The 23,381-nt window shown below is 54.3% G+C and overlaps 1 protein-coding gene across 3 annotated transcripts in view; it reads left to right on the plus strand.

Moving 5' to 3' along the window:
- Positions 1 to 9,702: 9,702 nt before the first annotated feature.
- LOC127462972 (1-phosphatidylinositol 4,5-bisphosphate phosphodiesterase gamma-1-like) overlaps positions 9,703 to 23,381 on the plus strand; it is a 29,271-nt gene continuing 15,592 nt past the window's right edge. For all 3 annotated transcript variants that reach the window (XR_007900616.1, XR_007900617.1, XM_051771908.1), the window contains exons 1-10: positions 9,703 to 10,615; positions 19,250 to 19,399; positions 19,497 to 19,590; positions 19,694 to 19,741; positions 20,547 to 20,631; positions 20,764 to 20,844; positions 20,939 to 20,973; positions 22,288 to 22,360; positions 22,446 to 22,547; positions 22,639 to 22,757. Coding sequence is in view for 1 of the 3 variants with exons in the window: in XM_051771908.1 (XP_051627868.1) it covers positions 10,396 to 10,615; positions 19,250 to 19,399; positions 19,497 to 19,590; positions 19,694 to 19,741; positions 20,547 to 20,631; positions 20,764 to 20,844; positions 20,939 to 20,973; positions 22,288 to 22,360; positions 22,446 to 22,547; positions 22,639 to 22,757 (1,007 nt within the window). In the remaining 2 variants the exon portion in view is untranslated. The remainder of the gene's footprint in view (positions 10,616 to 19,249; positions 19,400 to 19,496; positions 19,591 to 19,693; positions 19,742 to 20,546; positions 20,632 to 20,763; positions 20,845 to 20,938; positions 20,974 to 22,287; positions 22,361 to 22,445; positions 22,548 to 22,638; positions 22,758 to 23,381) is intronic.

Genomic DNA, 23,381 nt, shown 5'->3' on the forward strand with positions numbered 1-23,381 from the left:
GAAGGAAAAGGGAGAAGGAGAAGGAAAAGGAGAAGAAGGAGGAGAAGGATCCCATCCCATGAATCCAAGCCCTGGCCGGTGCTGGCCCAGGAGGGAACTGGTCCCTCAGCTCCAGACATTTTTCTTCCCAATCCTCCTGGAAAAGGACACAGGGAACGACCCCTGACCCTGGGCCCGCTCCGGTGACGTGTTTGAAACCTTCACTCTTCGGATTTTCCACTTCCCTCGGGATTCTCACCAGTTTTCCCACATCTCCCTGCTGTGTCTCCCTGGAATCTTGGCACAACGATCCAACCGAGACTCGAGTGCTGGGCTGGAATTCCCAGAGAAGCTGTGGCTGCCCCATCCCTGGAAGTGTCCAAAGCCAGGTTGGAGCAACCTGGGAAAGTGGGAGGTGTCCCTGCCCCTGGCAGGGGGTTGGAATTCCATGATTTTTAAGCTCCCTTCCCACCCAAAGCATCCCATGATTCCATGAATGACGCCATCAGCTCCTGGAAATGGGAATGTGGTTTTACTTCCCAGATTTTTTTTTTTTTAATTTAATTAAAATTCCGAAGTGTCGGCGTGGGGAAGGAAGAATTCCTGCTGGACCAGGAATGGAGGAAAAGGGGCTGGAAAGCCAAAAATAAGGATTATTTTACCATCGTGGCAATCTGGGCTCTCCTTTTCCTTCTCCACAGATCCCAGGGGAAATCTGGGAAACTCTGCCCTGAGCCAGGATGCTCCTCTCCATTCCCTGGAGAAGATCCAGCTTTTCCTCCTCTGGATCCCCCTATCCCAAAGCTCTCCTGATGGGATGAATGTTCCAGGATGATCCCAAGTGGTCCAAGACCCTCCAATGCTGCTTTATCCCAAAGTTTGCTTTTCCTGCTTCCAGATTTCTGTGCAAATTGGGAAAGGAGCTTTTTCCTGCTTCCATATTTTGGTATGAATTGGGAAAACTGTTTTTCCTGGTTCCATATTTTGGGATAAATTGGGAAAGGAGTTTTTCCTGGTTCCATATTTTGGTATAAATTGGGAAAACAGCTTTTCCTGCTTCCACATTTCTGTGTAAATTGGGAAAACAGTTTTTCCTGGTTCCATATTTGGGTGAAAATTGGGAAAGCACTTTTTCCTTGTTCCATATTTTGGAGAAAATTGGGAAAACAGCTTTTCCTTGTTCCATATTTCTGTGTAAATTAAGAGAACAGTTTTTCCTGCTTCCATATTTGGGTGTAAATTGGGAAAAGAGCTTTTCCTGCTTCCATATTTGGGTGTAAATTGGGAAAACAGCTTTTCCCAAGGCTGGATTTTGTGGGAGTGGTGGATCCAAGGCTTCCCTGGCTTCAAACTGAGCTCTTCCTCGGGCTGTGCTGAATTAGTTGGAATTCCAGTCTCAGAGCTCCAAAGTCATAGTGGTGAAAAAGAAAAAAAAAAAGAAGAAAAAAAATCCTTCAGTAATTTCTTTTCCAAGACATTTCCTTCTTCCCTGAGGGAATAAAGCCCAGAAACAAAGAGCAGCAGAACCTCAAGTCTGCAAAGGAGATCAAAATCTTATTATCCTCTTATTATCCTCCCGTGATGCCCTAAAACTGCCAAAAAAACCCCCCAAATCCTCTATTTTTTCCAAGTTCTGGATGTGTGGGAACAGGCTGGGAATGAGGAGGGCAGAGATGACAGATCTCCTCCCTTTGGGATCAGCTCCAACTGATCCCAAATCCCACCCAGAGTTTCACAATGGCTTTAAATTCCCGGGAATTGCCAAGAGGATCCCCCTCCACTTCCAGCTGCTCCTTCCCTCCCTTTTCCTGGCACAAGGAATCTGGTGCTTGGCAGGAATGAGCTGCTCTGAATTCCAAGTAATTCAGCACAGCCTGAGGAAAAGCTCAGTTTGAAGCCAGGGAAGCCTTGGATCCAACATTCCCACAAAATCCAGCCTGGGGAAAAGCTGCTTTCCCAATTTACACCCAAATATGGAAGCAGGAAAAGCTGTTTTTCCCAATTTATACAGAAATATGGAATTAGGAAAAGTTGTTTTCCCAATTTACACCTAAATATGGAACAAGGAAAAAGTGTTTTCCAATTTTTTCCAAAATACGGAACCAGGAAAAGCTCTTTTCTTAGTTTATACCCAAATATGGAAGCAGGAAAAGTTTTTTTCCCAATTTACCACAAAATATGGAACAAAGAAAAAGTGTTTTCCCAATTTTTTCCAAAATATGGAAGCAGGAAAAGCTCCTTTCCCAATTTTCTCCAAAATATGGAACCAGGAAAAACTCCTTTCCCAATTTACCACAAAATGTGGAAGCAGGAAAAGCTGTTTTCCCAATTTGCTCCAAAATATGGAAACAGGAAAAACTGTTTTCCCAATTTATACCAAAATATGGAATTAGGAAAAGTTTTTTTTCCAATTTACACCTAAATATGGAACCAGCAAAAGCTGTTTTTCCCAATTTACACAGAAATATGGAACAAGGAAAAAGTGTTTTTCCAATTTTTTACAAAATATGGAACAAGGAAAAGCTATTTTCCCAATTTACCACAAAATATGGAACAAGGAAAAAGTGTTTTCCCAATTTTTTCCAAAATACGGAACCAGGAAAAGCTCTTTTCTTAGTTTACACCCAAATATGGAAGCAGGAAAAGGTTTTTTCCCAATTTTCACCCAAATATGGAACCAGGAAAAGCTGTTTTCCCAATTTACACCAAAATATGGAACCAGGAAAAGCTGTTTTTCCCAATTTATACCAAAATATGGAAGCAGGAAAAGCTGTTTTTCCCAATTTATACCAAAATATGGAACCAGGAAAAACTGTTTTCCCAATTTATACCAAAATATGGAACAAGGCAAAACAGTTTTCCCAATTTTCTCCAAAACATGGAAACAGGAAAAGCTCCTTTCCCAATTTGCACAGAAATCTGGGACCAGGAAAAGCAAACTTTGGGCTAAAGCAGCACTGGAGGGTCTTGGACCACTTGGGATCATCCTGGAACATTCATCCCATCAGGAGAGCTTTGGGATGGGGGGATCCAGAGGAGGAAAAGCTGGATCTTCTCCAGGGAATGGAGAGGAGCATCCTGGCTCAGGGCAGAGATTCCCAGATTTCCCCTGGGATCTGTGGAGAAGGAAAAGGAGAGCCCAGGTTGCCACGATGGTAAAATAATCCTTAGTTTTGGCTTTCCAGCCTCTTTTCCTCCATTCCTGGTCCAGCAGGAATTCTTCCTTCCCCACGCCGACACTTTGGAATTTTAATTAAATTTAAAAAAAATAATCTGGGAAATAAAACCACATTCCCATTTCCAGGAGCTGATGGGGTCATTCATGGAATCATGGGATGCTTTGGGTGGGAAGGGAGCTTAAAAATCATGGAATTCCAACCCCCTGCCAGGGGCAGGGACACCTCCCACTTTCCCAGGTTGCTCCAACCTGGCCTGGAACACTTCCAGGGATGGAGCAGCCACGGCTTCTCTGGGAATTCCAGCCCAGCACTCGAGTCTCGGTTGGATCGTTGTGCCAAGATTCCAGGGAGACACGTCAGGGAGATGTGGGAAAACTGGTTAGAATCCCGATGGAAGCGGAAAATCGGAAGTGTGAAGGTTTCAAACACGTCACCGGAGCGGGCCCAGGGTCAGGGGTCGTTCCCTGTGCCCTTTTCCTGGAGGATTGGGAATAAAAATGTCTGGAGCTGAGGGACCAGTTCCCTCCTGGGCCAGCACCGGCCAGGGCTTGGATTCAAGGGATGGGATCCTTCTCCTCCTCCTTCTCCTTTTTCCTTCTCCTTTTCCTTCTCCTTTTCCCTTCTCCTTTTTCCTTCTCCTCCTTTCTCCTGTTTTCTCCTCCTCCTTTTTCCTTCTCTTTTTTCCTTCTCCTTCTCCCTTTTCCTTCTTCCTTCTCCTTTTCCTTCTCCTTTTTCCTTCTCCTCCTTTCTCCTGTTTTCTCCTCCTCCTTTTTCCTTCTCTTTTTTCCTTCTCCTTCTCCCTTTTCCTTCTTCCTTCTCCTTTTCCTTCTCCTTTTTCCTTCTCCTTTTTTCTCTCCTCCTTTTTCCTTCTCCTCCTCCTTTTTCCTTTTTCCTTCTCCTTTTTTCTCTCCTCCTTTTTCCTTCTCCTCCTCCTTTTTCCTTTTTCCTTCTCCTCCTTTTTCCTTCTCCTTTTCCTTTTCCTTCTCCTCCTTTCTCCTCCTCCTTTTTCCTCCTCCTTTTTCCTCCTCCTTTTTCCTTCTCCTCCTCCTTCTCCTTTTCTCTCCTCTTTTTTCATTTTTCCTTCTCCTCCTTTTTCCTTCTCCTTTCTCCTTCTCCTTTTCCCTTCTCTTTCTCCTTTTTCCTTCTCCTTTTTCCTCCTCCTTCTTCCTTTTCCTTCTCCTTTCTCCTTCTCCCTTCTCCTTCTCCTTTTCCCTTCTCCTTTTCCTCTTTATTTTTCCTCCTCCCTTTTCTCTCCCCAACACTTCCAGGGATAGAGAATCCACAACTTCCCTGGGCAACCCCATCCAGCATCTTCCCACCCTTATCCTAAGGAATTTCCTCTTTATGTCCAACCTAAACCTTCCCCCTTCCCATTTAATTCCCTCCCCACCTCATCCCATCACTCCAGGCCCTCCTAAAAAGTCTTTCCCACATTCTCACAGGACATTCCCACAGGACATTCCCAGCCCCAGCTCCGAGAGCAGCTCAGCAACTAATTTATTCCTCCAGAAACTTCCTTCTTCTCCAAAAAGCTTTAACTGGAGGGGAACGGAAGTGCTTCCCAAGGACAAAAAAACTCCAGAATCCCAATTTTTGGCTGAGAACAGCAAGACTCCGGAGCGTGGGCTCAAGGGAAGGAGGTGTCTCTCGGGATAGATGGAAAACGGGGAGGAAAATGGGAGCAACAGGGAAAGAAAGTGCTGCAGGATCCTAAAGGAAAAGCTGTTCCCATTTATCGACTGGGAATTGGTTGGGAATCTCTTTTGTCTCCTCTGTGTTCAAATCCATTGGAGTTGGGATGGTTTGAGTTTCCATGGAAGCAGGAAGGACCAACCACGGAATATAATTTTTTTCTCAGCGGGAAAAGCAGCTCCACAGGGATTAATCCCAGGATATCCCAAGTCCTCTGCTCTGTGGGAAGAGGATCCTGGGGGTTAATGAACCCCCCAGCAAAATGGGAGTGAGGAGGTGTCAGAGACCACTGGGAATTGCAGGATCCAGCTCCAGAATTCCCAAAATCAGAAGGACATGGAGCTGCTGGAGCGAATCCAGAGGAGGCCACGGAGATGCTCCAAGGGCTGGAGCCCCTCTGCTCTGGAGCCAGGCTGGGAGAGTTGGGAATGTCCAGCCTGGAGAAGGGAAACTCCAGGGAAACCTTGGAGCCCCTTGCAGGGCCTAAAGGGGCTCCAGGAGAGCTGGAGAGGGACTGGGTACAAGGGATGAAGGGACAGCACCCAGGGAATGGCTTCCCAGGGTTAGATGGGATATTGGGAAGGAATTCTTGGCTGAGAGGGTGGGGAGGGGCTCGGATGGAATTCCCAGAGAAGCTGTGGCTGCCCCATCCCTGGGAGTGTCCAAGGGCAGGTTGGAGCAACCTGGGATAGTGGAAGGTGTCCCTTCCATGGAATTCCATGATCTTTCTGCTCCCTCCCAACCCAAACTATTCCATGATTCTCTGAATGACCCCATCAGCTCCTGGAAATGGGAATGTGGCTTTTCCTTTCCCGTTTCCAAGGGATACAACCAACCCCCCACGAGACCACAAATATTTGTCCCCGTGAAAACATTCCCATGGATCCAGCTGCAGTTGGGAAGGAGGGAGGAACTTTGCTCCCCGACCACTTTGGACTTTTCCCCGCTTGGAAAGGTCGAGAAACAAATCCCTGCACTGACAGCGGTAAATATTTGGATTAGGAATGTGGGTTGGATGTTCAGCTGGACCGGCACCACTCGGCAGAGCTTTTCCTGGATTCCATGTTGATCCAGGGCTCTGGATCTGTCCCAGTTTAGTGCAGTTACAGCCCCAACATTCCCACCTTGCAGGACCTGGCGAATCCATGGGAGTCTCCAGTTCCTCCGCTCCTTCCAGGGATCCATAGGGAACTTTCCTTTGGGTTATCAGAGGTCACAGAGGAAATTAAACTTCCTTAATTCCTTCCAGAATCAATTTTTCCAGCTGCAGCTCCTCCTTGTTTATTGGCATCTCCCGATGGAACCATGACTCTTCCTTCCCAGCAGCTCCACGATGTCCTAACACCTCCTCTGACCTCCATGGAACAGTCATCCCAAAGTTTTCCAGAAGAATTTTGGGACACCAGTATTCCTGGAGGCCCCAGGGAGTCTCCAGTTCCTCTGCCCCTTCCAGGGATCCACAGGATTTTGTCCTGTGGGTTATCAGAGGTCACAGAGGAAATTAAACTTCCTTAATTCCTCCTGGGATCAATTTTTCCAGCTGCACCTCCCGATGGATCCTGGTGAATCCATGGCTCTTCCTTCCCAACAGCTCCACGATGTCCCAACATCTCCTCTGACCTCCATAGAAGAGTCATCCCAGAGTTTTCCAGGAGCACCATGAATTTTGGGTCCTTTGGGGAACACCTGGAGGCCCCAGGGAGTCTCCAGTTCCTCTGCCCCTTCCAGGGATCAACAGGAAGTTTTTCTTTGGGTTATCAGAGGTCACAGAGGAAATTAAACTTCCTTAATTCCTCCTGGGATCAGTTTTTCCAGCTGAAGCTCCTCCATGTTTATTGGCACCTCCTGATGGATTTTGGTGAATCCACAGCTCCTCCTTCCCAGCAGCTCCACGATGTCCCAGCGTCTCCTCTGACCTCCATGGAAGAGTCATCCCAAAGTTTTCCAGAAAAACTGTGAATTTTGGGACACTGGTATTCCTGGAGGCCACAGGGATCTCCAGTTCCTCTGCCCCTTCCAGGGATCCACAGGATTTTGTCCTTTGGGTTATCAGAGGTCACAGAGGAAATTAAACTTCCTTAATTCCTCCTGGGATCAATTTTTCCAGCTGAAGCTCCTTGTGTTTATTGGCACCTCCCTATGGATCCTGCTGAATCCATGGCTCCTCCTTCCCAGCAGCTCCACAATGTCCCAACACCTCCTCTGACCTCCATGGAAGAGTCATCCCAGAGTTTTCCAGGAGCACCATGAATTTTGGGTCCTTTGGGGAACACCTGGAGGCCCCAGGGAGTCTCCAGTTCCTCTGCCCCTTCCAGGGATCAACAGGAAGTTTTTCTTTGGGTTATCAGAGGTCACAGAGGAAATTAAACTTCCTTAATTCCTCCTGGGATCAGTTTTTCCAGCTGCACCTCCCGATGGATCCTGGTGAATCCATGGCTCTTCCTTCCCAACAGCTCCACGATGTCCCAACATCTCCTCTGACCTCCATAGAAGAGTCATCCCAGAGTTTTCCAGGAGCACCATGAATTTTGGGTCCTTTGGGGAACACCTGGAGGCCCCAAGGAGTCTCCAGTTCCTCTGCCCCTTCCAGGGATCCACAGGGAACTTTCCTTTGGGTTATCAGAGGTCACAGAGGAAATTAAACTTCCTTAATTCCTCCTGGGATCAATTTTTCCAGCTGAAGCTCCTCCATGTTTATTGGCACCTCCTGATGGATTTTGGTGAATCCACAGCTCCTCCTTCCCAGCAGCTCCACGATGTCCCAGCGTCTCCTCTGACCTCCATGGAAGAGTCATCCCAAAGTTTTCCAGAAAAACTGTGAATTTTGGGACACTGGTATTCCTGGAGGCCACAGGGATCTCCAGTTCCTCTGCCCCTTCCAGGGATCCACAGGATTTTGTCCTTTGGGTTATCAGAGGTCACAGAGGAAATTAAACTTCCTTAATTCCTCCTGGGATCAATTTTTCCAGCTGAAGCTCCTTGTGTTTATTGGCACCTCCCTATGGATCCTGCTGAATCCATGGCTCCTCCTTCCCAGCAGCTCCACAATGTCCCAACACCTCCTCTGACCTCCATGGAAGAGTCATCCCAGAGTTTTCCAGGAGCACCATGAATTTTGGGTCCTTTGGGGAACACCTGGAGGCCCCAGGGAGTCTCCAGTTCCTCTGCCCCTTCCAGGGATCAACAGGAAGTTTTTCTTTGGGTTATCAGAGGTCACAGAGGAAATTAAACTTCCTTAATTCCTCCTGGGATCAATTTTTCCAGCTGAAGCTCCTCCATGTTTATTGGCACCTCCTGATGGATTTTGGTGAATCCATGGCTCTTCCTTCCCAGCAGCTCTGAGATGTCCCAACGCCTCCTCTGACCTCCATGGAAGAGTCATCCCAGAGTTTTCCAGGAGCACCATGAATTTTGGGTCCTTTGGGGAACACCTGGAGGCCCCAGGGAGTCTCCAGTTCCTCTGCCCCTTCCAGGGATCCACAGGGAACTTTCCTTTGGGTAATCAGAGGTCACAGAGGAAATTAAACTTCCTTAATTCCTCCTGGGATCAATTTTTCCAGCTGCACCTCCCGATGGATCCTGGTGAATCCGTGGCTCTTCCTTCCCAGCAGCTCCACGATGTCCCAATACCTCCTCTGACCTCCATAGAAGAGTCATCCCAGAGTTTTCCAGGAGCACCATGAATTTTGGTTCCCTTGGAGAACACCTGGAGGCCCCAGGGGAGTCTCCAGTTCCTCTGCCCCTTCCTGGGATCCGTAGGGTGCTTTACTTTGGGAATTCCTTCCTTATGGCTTCGCTCCGGAGATGCTCAAATTAAATTGGTGACACTGAAAACAGAATATTCCTTTTCCTCCCACAGGTTTTGGATGGACATCAGGGGCCAAACCCCAGTTCCCTGTGGAAAAACCACCTCCTATTCCGATGCTCCATCGGGAAGTTCAGTTCCCAGACGGAACGGGGGGGGGCTCCCAAACGGGATTTGCCTGGACATGGAAAACCCAAACACAAGAAGGCACCACCTCTGCCGCTTCTGGCCTCGGCCCAAAGCTCCTTCTGCTCCAGAGGAGCGGGAAACCAGAAGGGAATTTGTGGATGAAGCAAGGAAAACAAAACCCCTTCCTGAGCTCGTTCTCACCCCGTGTGTCCCAGATTCTTTGGGAAAGGGGAGGTTTGCAGGCAGGCAGTGGAAAGGTGGGATCTCTCCCTGCTTCCCAGCCAGCCCAGACCCTCAGGAGGGTAAAAGTTGTGACGCCGATCCCCGTTCCCTTTTTTTCCCTCTCTCTCCAGGTGTTTTTTCCCCCCACGGCGCTTCCCATCCCTTTTCTTCCCCCCCCCCCCCCCCCCAGCTGAGGCGGGACAAACTCATGGCAGAGGTGACTCCGCTCTGGCTCCTTCCCGACGCTTCATTCCCAGATCGGCGGCGCGGCTCGGACAACCAGGAGTTATCCCGCTTTCCAGCCGCTTTCCTTTAACCCTTTAATCCCCCCAAAAAAACCCAAACCCAACCGCTTTTCCACGCAGGCAGCCCCATCCCGGGGGTTGGAGGGGGGTGTTGGATGCCCCCCAAATCCTGTTCCCACGCGGAATTCCTCTAGATGTCACCCTCGGCCGCCTTTTTTTTCCTCTCCTCTCTCGCTCGGGGTTTGCCTTTCTCCAAGATCCTGCTTTTTTTTTTTTTTTTTTTTTTTTTTTCGAAATTCCTTTCTGAGCTCTTTCCGGCCATGTGTGATTGCCGTTTCCTCCGGGCCTCCATTTCATCCGCCCGAAATTAGGGAGCCGCCAGGGAAAAAGGGGGGCGGCGGCGGCGGGAGGACGGTGGGACAACCCCCCCCCCAACCCCCCCCACCACCACCACCCCCGGCACCTCCTTCCCAAGCCCGCATCCCGCATCCCAAGCACCCATCCCGCTGCTCCCAAAGCCGCCCCACCTCCCCTCGACAACCCCTTTCCCACCCCCTTTTCCCAACCCCGGCCCCGCACTTTTTGGGGTGATTCGGCTTTTTTTTGGGGGGGGGGGGCGATTTGTCTTTTTTTGGGGGGGGTGATTTGGCTTTTTTGGGGAGGATGGGGGTTTTTTAGGGATTGGGGTTTTTTTGGAGGTGGGAGGTTTTTTTTTTAGGGTTGAGGGGTTTATTTTTGGGGGGGGAGGGTTGGGTTTTTTGGGGGGGCTGGGTTTTCCCACGGAGGTTCTCCCACCGCCGCCACCATCCAGCGGATGCTTTTCCGCCCTCCCGACGCTCCCGACGTTCCAGCGCGAGGCCATCCCGGCGTTGCCCATCTCTTCCCACCGCCGCCACCGCTGGATGCCAACACCGGATCCAGATCCAGCCTTGGCGAGAAGGTCACGGTGCCTCCAGCCCAGCCTTTTCCTCCTCCTCCTCCTCCTCCTCCTCCTCCTCCTCCTGGCCATCTCCAATCCCGGCCGCCGTCCTTAGAGGAAAAACCCAGGGCAAATCCCAAAAATCCCCGGGGAGGTCTCGGCCCTTCGGATCCGTCCCCTCCTGCATGAGCCACCCGCGTTCCCGGCGATGGCCCAGCGCTGAAGATGTCCATGGCCAGGCTCGGCAGCGTCAATGGATTCCTGGAGGACGGCAGGATGGAGGCGGGAGACATGGGCAGGATCCTGCGCTGCCTGGAGATGGGCACCGTCCTCACCTTGTTCTACCAGAAGAAGTCCCAGAGGCCGGAGAGAAGGACCTTCCAGGTGAAGCTGGAGACGCGGCAGATCATCTGGAGCCGCACGCCCGAGAAGGTGGAGGGGGACAGTGAGTATCGGCCCCGGGGGGGGGCCGGGGGGGGTGAGAAGCTGGGGTGGGGTGACTGGTTGTGGGGTGCCTGAATGTGTTGGGGTGTCCTACCATGGTGGGGTACCTGGTTGTGGTGTGTCTGGTCATGGTGGGATGTCCTACTGTGGTGGGGAACTGGTTGTGGGGTGCCCAGCCATGGTGGGATGTCCTACTGTGGTGGGGTGCCCAGTTGTAGGGTGCCTAGACGTGTTGGGGTGTCCTACTCTGGTGAGGTGACTGTCTGGGGGGTGCCTGGCCATGGTGGGATGTCCTACTGCGGTGGGGAAACTGGTTGTGGGGTGACTGGCCATGTTGGGATGTCCTATTGTAGTGGGGAAACTGGTTGTGGGGTGCCTGAGCATGGTGGGATGTCCTCCTGTGATAGGGTGCCCAGTTGTGGGGTGCCTGGACATAGTGGGATGTCCTACCCTGGTGGGGTGACTGTTTGTGGGGTGCCTGGCCATGGTGGGGTGTCTTGGCATGGTGGGGTGACTGGCTGGGGAGTTTTTGGGGCACAGTGGGATGTCCTACTGTGATGGGGTGAGCAGCTGTGTGACTGTGGTGGGGTGACTGGTTGTGGGGTGCCTGGCCATGGTGGGATGTCCTACCCTGGTGGGGTGACTGGTTGGGGAGTTTTGGGGGCATGGTGGGATGTCCTGGTGTGGTGGGGTGACTGGTTGGGGGGTGCTTGGGCATGGTGGGATGTCCTGCTATGGTGGGGAAAGTTGCTGTGTGGCTGTGGTGGGATGTCCCGCCATGGTGGGGTGCCCAGTTGTGGGGTGCCTGGATATGGTGGTGTATCCTACCCTGCTGGGGTGACTGGTTGTGAGGTGCCTGGATATGTTAGGATGTCCTGCCATAGTGGGGTGACTGGCTGGGGAGTTTTTGGGGTGTAGTGGGATGTCCTACTGTGGTGGGGTGCCCAGCTGTGGGGTACCTGGACGTGTTGGGGTGTCCTACCATTGTGGGGTATCTGGTCATGATGTGCCTGGTCATGGTGGGATGCCCTGCTGTGGTGGGGAAACTGGTTGTGGGGTGCCTGGCTGTGGTGGGATGTTCTTCCATGGTGGGGTGACAGGCTGTAGGACCATGGTGAGATGTCTTACTCTGGTGGGGTGACCGGCTCTGGGGTGCCTGGCCATGGTGGGGCGTCCTGGTGTGGTGGCATGACTGGCTGAGGAGTTTTTGGGATGTGGTGGGGTGTCCTGATGTGGTGGGGTGACTGGTTGTGGGGTACCTGGCCATGGTGGGATGTCCTACTGTGGTGGGGTGACTATTTGTGGGGTGCCTGAACATGGTGGGGTACCCTGGTGTGGTGGGGTGACTGGCTGAGGAGTTTTTGGGCTGTGATGGGGTGTCCTGGTGTGGTGGGGTGACTGGTTGTGGGGTGCTTGGATGTGGTGGGGTGTCCTGGCATGGTGGGGTGACTGGTTGTGGGGTTGTGGTAGGATGTCCTGGCATGGTGGGGTGACTGGTTGTGGGGTGCCTGGTCATGGTGGGGTGTCCTGCCATGGTGGGGTGACTGACTGGGGAGTTTTTGGGGCATGGTGGGATGTCCTGGCATAATGGGGTGTGCTTGGGCCTGGTGGGATGTCCTGCCACGGTGGGGTGCCCGGCTGAGGGATGATTAGCTGTGGGGTCACTGGCTGTGGGGTGCTTGGGTGTGGTGGGATGTTCTTCCATGGTGTGGATGTGGCTGTGGTGGGATGTCCTGCTGTGCTGGAGTGACTGATGCTCGGGTGCTTGGATGTGTTGGGGGGTCCTGCTGTGGTGGGGTGACTGGTTGTGAGGTGCCTGTCCATGGTGGGATGTCCTGGTGTGGTGGGGTGACTGGTTGTGGGGTACTTGGATGTAGTGGGGTGTCCTGCTGTGGTGGGGTGACTGGCTGGGAAGTTTTTGGGCACAATAACTGGCTCTGGGCTACTTGGACGTGTTGGAAGGTCCTACCGTGGTGGGGCGACTGGTTGTGGGGTGCCTGGGGTGTCCTGGCATGGTGGGGTGACTGGTTGTGGGGTGCCTGGACCTGCTGGAGTGCCCTGCCATGGTGGGGTGATGGACTGTGCCAGTGTTGACCATAGTGGGATGTCCTACTGTAGTGGGGTGTCCAGTTGGGGGATGTCTGGACATGTTGGGACGTCCTGCTGTGGTGGGGTGACTGGTTTTGGGTTTCCTGGACCTGTTGGGATGTCCTACCTTAGTGGGGTGACTGGTTGTGGGGTTCCTGTTCATGGTGGGATGTCCTGTCGTGGTGGGGTGACTGGTTGTGGGGTTCCTGTTCATGGTGGGATGTCCTGTCATGGTGGGGTGACTGGTTGTGGGGTTCCTGTTCATGGTGGGATGTCCTGACATGGTGTGGTGACTGGTTGTGGGGTTCCTGTTCGTGGTGGGATGTCCTACCATGGTGGAGTGATGAGTTTTGGGGTTCCTGTTCATGGTGGGATGTCCTGTCATGGTGGGGTGACGAGTTTTGGGGTTCCTGTTCATGGTGGGATGTCCTACCTTGATGGGGTGAGTGGTTTTAGGATTCCTGGACCTCTTGGGATGCCCTGCCATGGTGGGATCTCCATCCCCTATGGAATGTCCTACCATGGGGTGATTCCCATAAAAGCAGGAGCTGCTGGGCTGGGCAACCCTCACCTCCTCCTTCCCACCTTGTCCTGGGGGTGAAGCCACTTCCATGTGATCCCAAGGGATTTATATCCTCCCTGGCAAGGAGGTAAAGGAGTGGCCATCGCTGTTCCTGCTCACTGTGCTTTTAACCCCAAAACTGGGCTGCTCCCACTGGAACATCCCTAAAAACTGTCCATACTTGTGGATTCACTGGGCTCTTGGGACGTTCTCCCACCACTGGGAATTCCATGTCTTGGTGCTCATTACCTCCAGGCTTCAAATGGAGCTTAAAAGAGCCATGGGATGAAAGCCTGGGATTGGGGTGATCTGGAGCTCCATCCCAGATCCCATGCAGGGAAGGAACTCGGTTTTGGGATGTCACCTCCCCTGGATGACAGCAAAGCCCACCCTAGAGGGCTGGGAGGTGCCTTTTCCCTGGAGGGGCTCAGAGGGGCTGATCCCAAGCCGGATTCCAGCCATGGAAAGGCTTTGAGCTGGGAAGGAGGGTGGCAGCCGGAGGAGTGGGATGAGTGATGGGAGGAAGGACACTCATTCTTGGAGAAGTGGTTTAGATCCTCATGGAGAAGAGCTCGTTATCCAGTCATGGAAATACGGCATTCCCAGCTCCTTGTTTTTTCTGGAAGCGCCACACGCTGCCGGGTTGGGATGTTGGGTCGCTCATGATTCCGTGCCTCAGTTTCCCCACTGGTGCCTTGGGGTCTGGCTTTTCCCATGGGAATGAATAGACACCCCCTAAGGTCATCCAGAAAGAGGAAAACAAAAGGAAAATCCCACTGGGAATGGTGCAATCCTTCCATCCAACCCCACCACTCGCTTGGAGTGGGAGCAATCCCTGTCTCAGTGCCAGGCTGGAACATCTTCACCCCCTGATCCAGCTCCTGGTGCTCCCACATCCTCCCATTCTCCGGGATGTTATGGAAGTGCCGGGATCTCCCGGACCTCACGCCTGCCAGGGCCATTTCAAATCCCCCCTTCCGGCCGACATCCCACTGGGAGAGGGATTAGTGGGAAGGGCTGATGTCTCTGTTAGGAATTGTCAGGGCCAGGACATGGATCCAGGCTCTCCCCTGGACTCCCAGGATAATTACACGCTTTGTTAAGTGGCTGATGGACACGTGTCCGGGCCCAGGATCCATGGCCAGGCCTGGGATCTGTGTCTGGACCTGGAATCTGTGTCCAGGCCTGGGATTCGTGTCCAGGCCTGGAATCTGTGTCCCGGCCTGGGATGCATGTCCAGGCCTGGGATCTGTGTCTGGATCCAGAATCTGTGTCCAGACTTGGGATTCATGTCCAGGACTGTGACCCATGTCTGGGCCTGAGATCCGTGTCCAGGCCTGGGATCCATGTCCATGCCTTTGATCCGTGTTCATTCCTTTGATCTGTGTCCATGGCTGGGATTCATGTCCAGGCCTGGGATCTGTATCCAGACCCAGAATCTGTGTCCAGGCCCGGGATCCGTGTCCGGGCCCGGGATCCGTGTCCAGGCCCAGAATCTGTGTCCAGGCCCAGAATCTGTGTCCAGGCCCAGAATCTGTGTCCAGGCCCGGGATCCATGTCCAGGCCTGGGATCCATGTCCAGGCCTGGGATCCGTGTCCAGGCCCGGGATCCGTGTCTGGCCCTGGGATCTGTGTCCGGACCCGGAATCTGTTTCCAGATCTGGGATCCGTGTCCAGGCCCGGAATCTGTATTCGGGCCCAGGATCCGTGTCAAGGACTGGAATCCATGTCCAGGCATGGAATCTATGTCCAGGCCTGGGATTCATGTCCAGGCCTGGGATTCATGTCCAGGCCTGGGATCCGTGTCCAGGCCTGGGATTCATGTCCAGGCCTGGAATCTGTGTTGAGGCCTGGGATACATGTTGAGGCCTGGGATCTATGTCTGGACTCGAAATCTGTGTCCAGGCCTGGGATTCATGTCCAGGCCTGGCATCTGTATCCAGACCCAGAATCTGTGTCCAGACCCGGGATCCGTGTCTGGGCCCGGGATCCGTGTCTGGGCCCGGGATCCGTGTCTGGGCCCGGGATCCGTGTCCAGACCCAGAATCTGTGTCCAGGTCCGGGATCCATGTCCAGGCCTGGGATCCGTGTCCAGGCCCAGGATCCGTGTCCAGGCCCAGGATCCGTGTCCAGGCCCGGTATCCGTGTCTGGCCCTGGGATCTGTGTCCAGGCCTGGGATCTGTGTCCAGGCCCAGGATCCATGTCTAGGCCTTGGATCCATCTCCAGACCTAGGATCCATCTCCAGACCTAGGATCCATCTCCAGGCCTGGTATCCGTGTCCAGGCACAGGATCCATGTCAAGGACTGGGATCCATGTCCAGACCTGGGATCTGTGTCCAGGCCCAGGATCCGTGTCAAGGACTGGGATCCATGTCCAGACCTGGGATCTGTGTCCAGGCCCAGGATCCGTGTCCGTGACTGGGATTCCTCTCCAGGCCTGGGATCTGTGTCCGGACCTGGAATCTGTGTCTAGGCCTGGGATCTGTGTCCAGGCCTGGGATCTGTGTCCGTACCTTTGATCCTTGTCCATTCCTTTATTCCATGTCCAGGCCCAGGATCCGTGTCCAGGCCCGAGATCCATGTCCAGGCCCAAGATCCATGTCCAGGCCTGAGATCACCTGGGACATCACCTCCAAAATTAACCTCATCCTGGAGGTCTCCCAGCTCCTCACCCTCAGCAAATCCCAATTCCCAGCACAGGGAATCTGGCAGAAAACAACCCAAAAAGTATCTTTATAAGAAATTAAAAACAACAGGGGTGAAGGCAGCGTGGAAAATCCAAGAGGATTTTGGAGAGGCGACACTTCCAGCCTCGTTAATGCCAAAGAATTAGAAATGGGATTTTTTTGGGGAGGAGAAAATCCAGGTGGGATTTATCACTGCTGGAGCAGGAGGGATATTTTCTTTCAGGTTTTAAATCCCACCACGGGAATTCTCAGGGGGACACTGTCTCCCAAATTCCCCTCTTGAGGGAATTCTGAGCTTCCAGGTGTCCTGGAAGAACGGATGACTCAGGTGGACGTGGCTTGTGCCACCAGAGCTGGGATTTCCCAGCACAACGTTCCCTCCATCCCCTTTTTCCTCCTAAGACCTGAAAAAAATTCCCGGGCCTTCCCTCAGCATCCCTAAAACCCGCTGGGCAGGGCCTGCTCTTCCCACCATTCCAAATCCTCTTTGCCCCGGGAGCTGCTTGCTTTGCATTAGAAAAGAAAAAGGGATTTTCACAGCTGGAAGCGACTTCCAGGGTGTTTTAATCCTTCCAGAGTGTTTTAATCGCCCTGGGATCCCGGGAGACAATGCTGGGAGGAGTTTGGAGACATAATTCCGACGTGATCCCTGCAAATCTGCTGCAGATGTGGTTTCCAGGAAGCTCCCGGCTCCGGCTCCCTTGTTTTGTGCAGCCGCTCCCTCTTCCCCTGGTTCTGTGTGGGAATGGGCTCTTTGCCACAGGGAGAGGCATTTGGGGGTGTTGGTGGGTGGAAAAGCAGGAATTCCCTATGTTCTGGGCTCGTCCCACAGTGTGGAAAGCAGGAGAGGGTGGGATTCAGCCCCTCTGCCCCGCTCAGGTGAGACCCCACCTGCAGAGCTGCCTCCAGCCCGGAAATTCCCAACATTAGAAGGATGTGGAGCTGCTGGAGCGAGTCCAGAGGAGACCACGGAGATGCTCCAAGGGCTGAAGCTCCTCTGCTCTGGAGCCAGGCTGGGAGAGCTGGGAATGTCCAGCTTGGAGAAGGAAAACTCCAGGGAGACCTTGGAGCCCCTTGCAGGGCCTAAAAGGGCTCCAGGAGAGCAGGAGAGGGACTTGGGACAAGGGATGGAGGGACAGCACCCAGGGAATGGCTTCCCAGGGTTAGATGGGATATTGGGAAGGAATTCTTGGCTGTGAGAGTGGTGAGGGGCTGGGCTGGAATTCCCAGAGAAGCTGTGGCTGCCCCATCCCTGGAAGTGTTCCAGGCCAGGCTGGAGCAATGTGGGATAGCAGGAGATGTCCCTGCCCATGGCAGGGAGTTGGAACTGGATGATCTTTCTGCTCCCTTCCAACCCAAACCATCCTGGGATTATTGGCAGCACCAGAGGTCTGGTCCAAGGCTGGATCCCGGAGGTGTGGAATCCAAGGAATACACCTTTGTGGCCTGTTGGTATCCTCTGACTTCTCCCCTCTCCCTGTGGATGGGCAGGTTTGGGGTTGAGCAGCCGTTTTTTAACCCATAAACCCCTTTTTTCCCCCAAAAAAAATCTGCCTGTTTGTCCCAAGGAGAGTTTTCTCCGAGCCCCGGGAGCCCCACGGAGACAATGGGATTTGATTTCTTGGGATCTTGTCCCAGAACAAAGCTCATGCCGGGCTGCAGAGCCCCCAGGTGCCACTTGTGCTAAAATCCCACCCTGATCCATGAAATTTGGCTTGCGGTCATCCAGCAAAAAAAAAAAAACCTGGATAAAGCCTCCAGTGTTTTCTGGAGCTTTTCCGCCAAGAAAAACTCCCTGGCCCCTCTTTTCTTGCTTAATCAGCCCCCATTCCTCCCCCATCCCTTTTCCCTCCCTGCTTTCAGCCTTTGCTTTTCCCACTGTGGATCAGGCTCCGTGGGCTCTTCCCCACCACCACATCCCACATCGGAAGCGCGGCCAGGGCTGGAAATTCTCCGGGAAATGACCCATTTCCTCAGCAGGACAATGCCCAGGCTCAGGGTCCGGCTGCTCTCGGTCACACAAAGCCCTTTCCGGTGTCCCTGGCTCATTCCCAGAGTCCAAACCTTTCCCGGGGGAGGGGTGATGGTTGTGGGATCGGGAACAACTTTGGGTGTTATTCCTAATAATGTGTTATTATTCTACTCCCGGTGGGACAAATCCACTGGGAAAAATTGGAAGTCTCCCGTGGCGAAGGAAGAGCAGGCTCCGGAAACCCGGCCCTTCCAATGCCGCCGGAGCTTTATTTAGCGGGATAATGAGGGAGCAGAGCAGCAGGAAAGCAACGCCCTGCGGTCCAAGCTCAAATTGCCACTTTTGGGAAGAGACTCCAATTAAAAGCTGAGCTCAGCCCATGCCAGGGTCTGCTCTGGGATGGTTGGGATGGGGCAGGATGGGCCCGGAGGACGCGTGGCAGCCACAGAGCTGGGAAAAGTGTGGGAAGTGCTGTCGGGAGCCACATCCTGGGGATGGGAATCCGTGGAGGACACAGGGAGTGGGGGGTCACCAGGCACGTGGAGGTGGTGCTGCAGGGACATCCAGTCCTGGGGACACGATTCCCTGGAGGACACATGGCCATGGCACCCAAGCAGGGACACCCTATCCCAGGACATCCTGGGATACAAATCCATGGAGGACACACAGCCATGGCACCCAAGCAGGGACACCCCATCCCAGGACATTCTGGGATACAGATCCCTGGAGGACACACAGCCATGGCACCTGTGGTGCTGTCACACAGGCAGGGACATTCCATCCTGGGGATATCCTGGGATACAGATCCCTGGAGGACACACAGCCATGGCACCCGTGGTGCTGTCACACAGACAGGGCCACCCCATCCCAGGGATATCCTGGGATACAAATCCATGGAGGACACACAGCCATGGCACCCAAGCAGGGACACCCCATCCCAGGACATCCTGGGATACAAATCCGTGGAGGACACACGGCCATGGAACCCATGATGCCATCCCACCCCAACGGAGACCCCCCCATTCCTGGGACACAAATCCATGGAGGACACACATCCATGGAACCCATGATGCCATCCCACCCCAACGGAGACCCCCCCATTCCAGGGACACGATTCCCTGAAGGACACTCCATGCCCATGGCGCCATCACACATCCCTGGAGGGCTCCGGGGACGTGTCTCCACGTGGCCACAGCACCTGCAATTCCATCCCACATTCCCGGGAATGTCCCATCCTGGCAGTCCCACCTCCTGCAGCCTCCGCGAGTCCCTCACACGAATCCACGGTGTCAGGGGCCGCTTCCATGTTCCTCTCTCCCCGCAGTCGACATCCGGGAGATCAAGGAGATCCGCCTGGGCAAGAATTCCCGGGATTTCGAGCGCTACCCCGAGGACGCTCGGAAGTTGGACTTCACCATGTGCTTCATCATCCTCTACGGGATGGACTTCCGGCTGCGGACGCTCAGCGTGGCCGGTGCGTTGGGCTCCCTCCCTGCTCCCACATCCCTCCCCCTGGATCCCACCCCTTTCCTGGCATCCCACAGCACCCATCCCTCCTTCTCCTTTTCCAGCTTTCTGCGAGGAGGACATCAACCTCTGGATAACGGGGCTCAACTGGCTGGTGGCTGATACCCAGAGGGCCCAGACCCCGCTGCAGATCGAGAGGTGGGCAAGATCCCAATTCCCTGTCTGAGGGACAACCCCCCCCCCTGGATTTGCTCCTCCGTGGCGCTGAGCGCTGTGTGTCCGTCCCTTCCTTCTTTCCCAGGTGGCTCCGGAAGCAGTTTGATGGGATGGACCGGGCGCGGGAAGGCAGGTGAGCGCCGGCACGGCCCCGAGTTGGGGAGTGAGTGGTGGGTTTGGCAGGACAGGACCAGATTCCCCCGGTTGCATCCCAGATCTGGTGGCTTCGTGGGACGAGAGAGCAAGCACCGGGTTTTTTGGGATGCTTGGAGACATTGAAAATCAGAGATTTGAGTGTGAGGGCCACGGGGATCCCCATTTCCGTTGCTTTTCCACCAGTGACAGGAGGGGCTGGACCGTTAATGCAGCCCAGAAACAACTTCCAAAGGCAGGGAAAACCCCAAATCAAGGCAATTTTCACTGAAATTATGATGCAGATGGGAATGGGCGTCATCTCCAGGTGGGATGATGGCCTAGAGAGCCCAGTTGGTTTTTGGGATGTGCTTCCTCTCCTTGGCCCTCTGCTCACACTCGTGCCAAACACCACGTGGGACAAGGGAGCACCAGGTTTTTTGGGGTGCTTGGAGACATGGAAAATCAGAGATTTGGGTGTGAGGGCCACGGGGATCCCGATTTCCATTGCTTTTCCACCAGTGGTCATGGAATCATGGAATGGTTTGGGTGGGAAGAGACCTAAAGGTCATGGAATTCCCCTAGACCAGGTTGCTCCAAGCCCTGTCCATCCTGGCCTTCAGCACTTCCCGGGATGGGACATCCACGATTTCTCTGGGTTCTGTGCCTGGAGAGATTTACAGGCCAGGAGGAGGGTGGGATCCCCATGCCAGGCACCAGGATTTGGGGTGGGAACTTTGAGGCTGGGAGCCGAGACCCATCCAGGGGTTGGTTCTCCATCCCGACTCCGTCTCCTGCTCCGGCAGCATCACCGTGAAGGACCTGAAGGCGATGCTGCCCCAGGTGAACTACCGCGTTCCCAACATGAGATTCCTGCGGGATAAACTCGTGGTAAGGACCCCTTGAACACCCCACCTGGGAGGGAGATGGTTTTCTAGCTTTTCCAGGAGGGCTGGAGCCGCCCCAGTGTCCCTGTGTCCGGTGGGGTGGCCCCACTCTCACCTCCGGCCCCGTCTCCCCCAGGAAGTGGAAGCCAGGAATGAAATGACCTTCTCCCACTTCATCCAGTTCTACAAAAACCTGATGTTTGACGCCCAGAAGTCGGTAAGATCCAGGGATTTGCTTCCCAAGTGTCCCCCAAACCCGTGTGACGTGTCCCCTCCTGGCTAAACCTCATCCCCTCCTCCCCTCCTTGCAGGTCATCGAGCAGCTGGAGCTCTCCTTCCCTCTGAGGTGAGTTCCTGGGAATGCCATGGCTCCCATCCGGCCAAGATTCCAAGGGTGGGAGCCACAGAGTGGGAAATGCAGGGATTGGGCAGAGCAGGGGGTGGGAGAGAGGATGGGAGAGGGAATGGGAGAGGGAAAGGGAGCAGGGATGGAAACAGGATGGGAAGAGGGATAGGACCAGGGAGGAGCAGGGATGGGAAAGGGAAAGGGAGCAGGGATGGGAGCTGGGATGGGGGTGAGGATGGGAACAGGGATAGAGCAGATGAGCAGGAATGGGGATGGGAGTGGGAATGAGAACAGGGATGGGAGTGGGAATGAGAGCAGGAATGGGAGTGGGAATGAGAGCAGGGATGGGAGCAGGGATGAGAAGAGATGGGAGTGGAGTTGGAGTGGGAAAGGGAGCAGGGATGGGAACTGGGATGGGAGAGGGAAAGGGAGCAGGGATGGGAGATGGGATGGGAGTGAGGATGGGAACAGGGATAGAGCAGATGAGCGGGAATGAGGATGGGAGTGGGAATGAGAGCAGGGATGGGAGTGGAAATGAGAGCAGGGATGGGAGTGGGAATGAGAGCAGGGATGGGAGTGGGAATGAGAGCAGGGATGGGAGCAGGGATGAGAAGAGATGGGAGTGGAGATTGGAGTGGGAAAGGGAGCAGGGATGGGAGCTGGGATGGGAGTGAGGATGGGAGCAGGGATAGAGCAGATGAGCAGGAATGGGAATGGAGATGGGAGAGGGAATGAGAGCAGGGATGGGAGCAGGGATGAGAAGAGATGGGAGTGGAGTTGGAGTGGAGATTGGAGTGGGAATGGGAGGGGAGCGAGATCAGAGATAGGAGAGGGGTTGAGAGCAGGAATGGGAGTGAGGATCCGAGCAGGGATGGGAGAGGGGATGAGAGAGGGGATTGGAGAGGGGATGGGAGCAGGGATGGGAGAAGGGATGAGCAGAGGTGGAAGTGGGGATGGGAACAGGAATATGAGGGGAGTGGGAGCAGGGATGGAAGTGGGGCTGAGGGCAGGGATGAGCGGAGGGAAGAATGGACAGAGGAGTCGAGGTGGGAGTGGAAATGAGGAGAGTGAAGATGGGAGCAGGGATAGGAACAGGGATGGACAGCCACGGAAGTGGATGAGGCTGCCAGGGATGTAGGGACATTCCACCCTGCCCTCCCCATATCCTTGGACAACACTGCACACTCCTGGTGGGAATGGGGCAGGAATAGGGGAGCTGAGAGCTGCAGGTGGGCCCCGGCAGCCTTGCCTCTCCCATGGGATCTATCCCAACTCCTTCTCCTGCTCCTCACTGGTGGCTGATCCGTGTCCCAGGAACGTGGACCGCCCCGAGCTGTGCCAGGTCTCCCTCTACGACTTCCAGAAGTTCCTGCTGCACGACCAGAAGGTGGGATTTCTTCCGGATCCTCGTGGTTTTGGGGCCTCCCATGGGATGCTCCGACCCCGTAACAACATCCACATTTGTCTCCCAGGAATCCTGGGCCAGCGACGTGGGCATGGTGCGGGAATACATGTGCACCTACCTCCGGGAGAGCTCCAGCGAGGCGTCGGATCCCTCCTTCCAGCTGGATGAGGTGGGTGCCCCCCACCCAGAACCCACCCAGGGGTGTCTCCGTGGCCCTGCCAGGCTCTGACCTCTCTGCTTTCCACCCCCTGCTTTCCCAGTTCCTCACGTACCTCTTCTCCAAGGAAAACATGGTGATGGACGCCAAGTACGAGCGTGTGGTGCCCGAGGAGATGAACCACCCCCTGTCCCAGTACTGGATCTCCTCCTCCCACAACACGTGAGGATGGGCTGGGATTTCCTCAGGGGACAGCCAGGCAGGAAGGGACCTGGGAGTTTGGATTGACAGGAAGCTGAACAGGAGCCAGAGTGTGCCCAGGTGGGCAAGAAGGCCAATGGATCCTGGCCTGGATCAGGATCAGTGTGACAGCAGGAGCAGGGAAGGGATTCTGCCCCTGTGAGGCCTCACCTTGAGTGCTGTGTCCAGCTCTGGGCCCTCAGCTCAGGAAGGACATGGAGGGGCTGGACATGCAGAGAAGAGCAACGAGGCTGGGGAAGGGTCTGAAGCACAATTGCCATGAGGAGAGGCTGAGGGAGCTGGGGGGGCTCAACCTGGAGAAGAGGAGGGTCAGGGGAGACCTCCTCACTCTCTACAACTCCCTGACAGGAGGGGGGAGCCTTGGGGGGAGTCGGGCTCTGCTCCCAGGAACCAGCAGTAGGACAAGAGGGCTCGGTCTTAAGCTCTACCAGGGGAGGTTTAGGTTGGATATTAGGAAGGAATTCTTTCCAGAGAGGGTAGTCAGGCATTGGAATGGGCTGCCCAGGGAGGGGGTGGATTCTCTGTCCCTGGAGGTGTTGAAGGTGAGACTGGATGTGGCATCAGTGCCATGGGCTGGGAACCACG

This window comes from Manacus candei, unplaced genomic scaffold, assembly GCF_025592945.1.
Source record: "Manacus candei isolate 608988 ecotype Guabito, Panama unplaced genomic scaffold, ASM2559294v1 h1tg000148l, whole genome shotgun sequence".
Taxonomy (NCBI): domain Eukaryota; kingdom Metazoa; phylum Chordata; class Aves; order Passeriformes; family Pipridae; genus Manacus; species Manacus candei.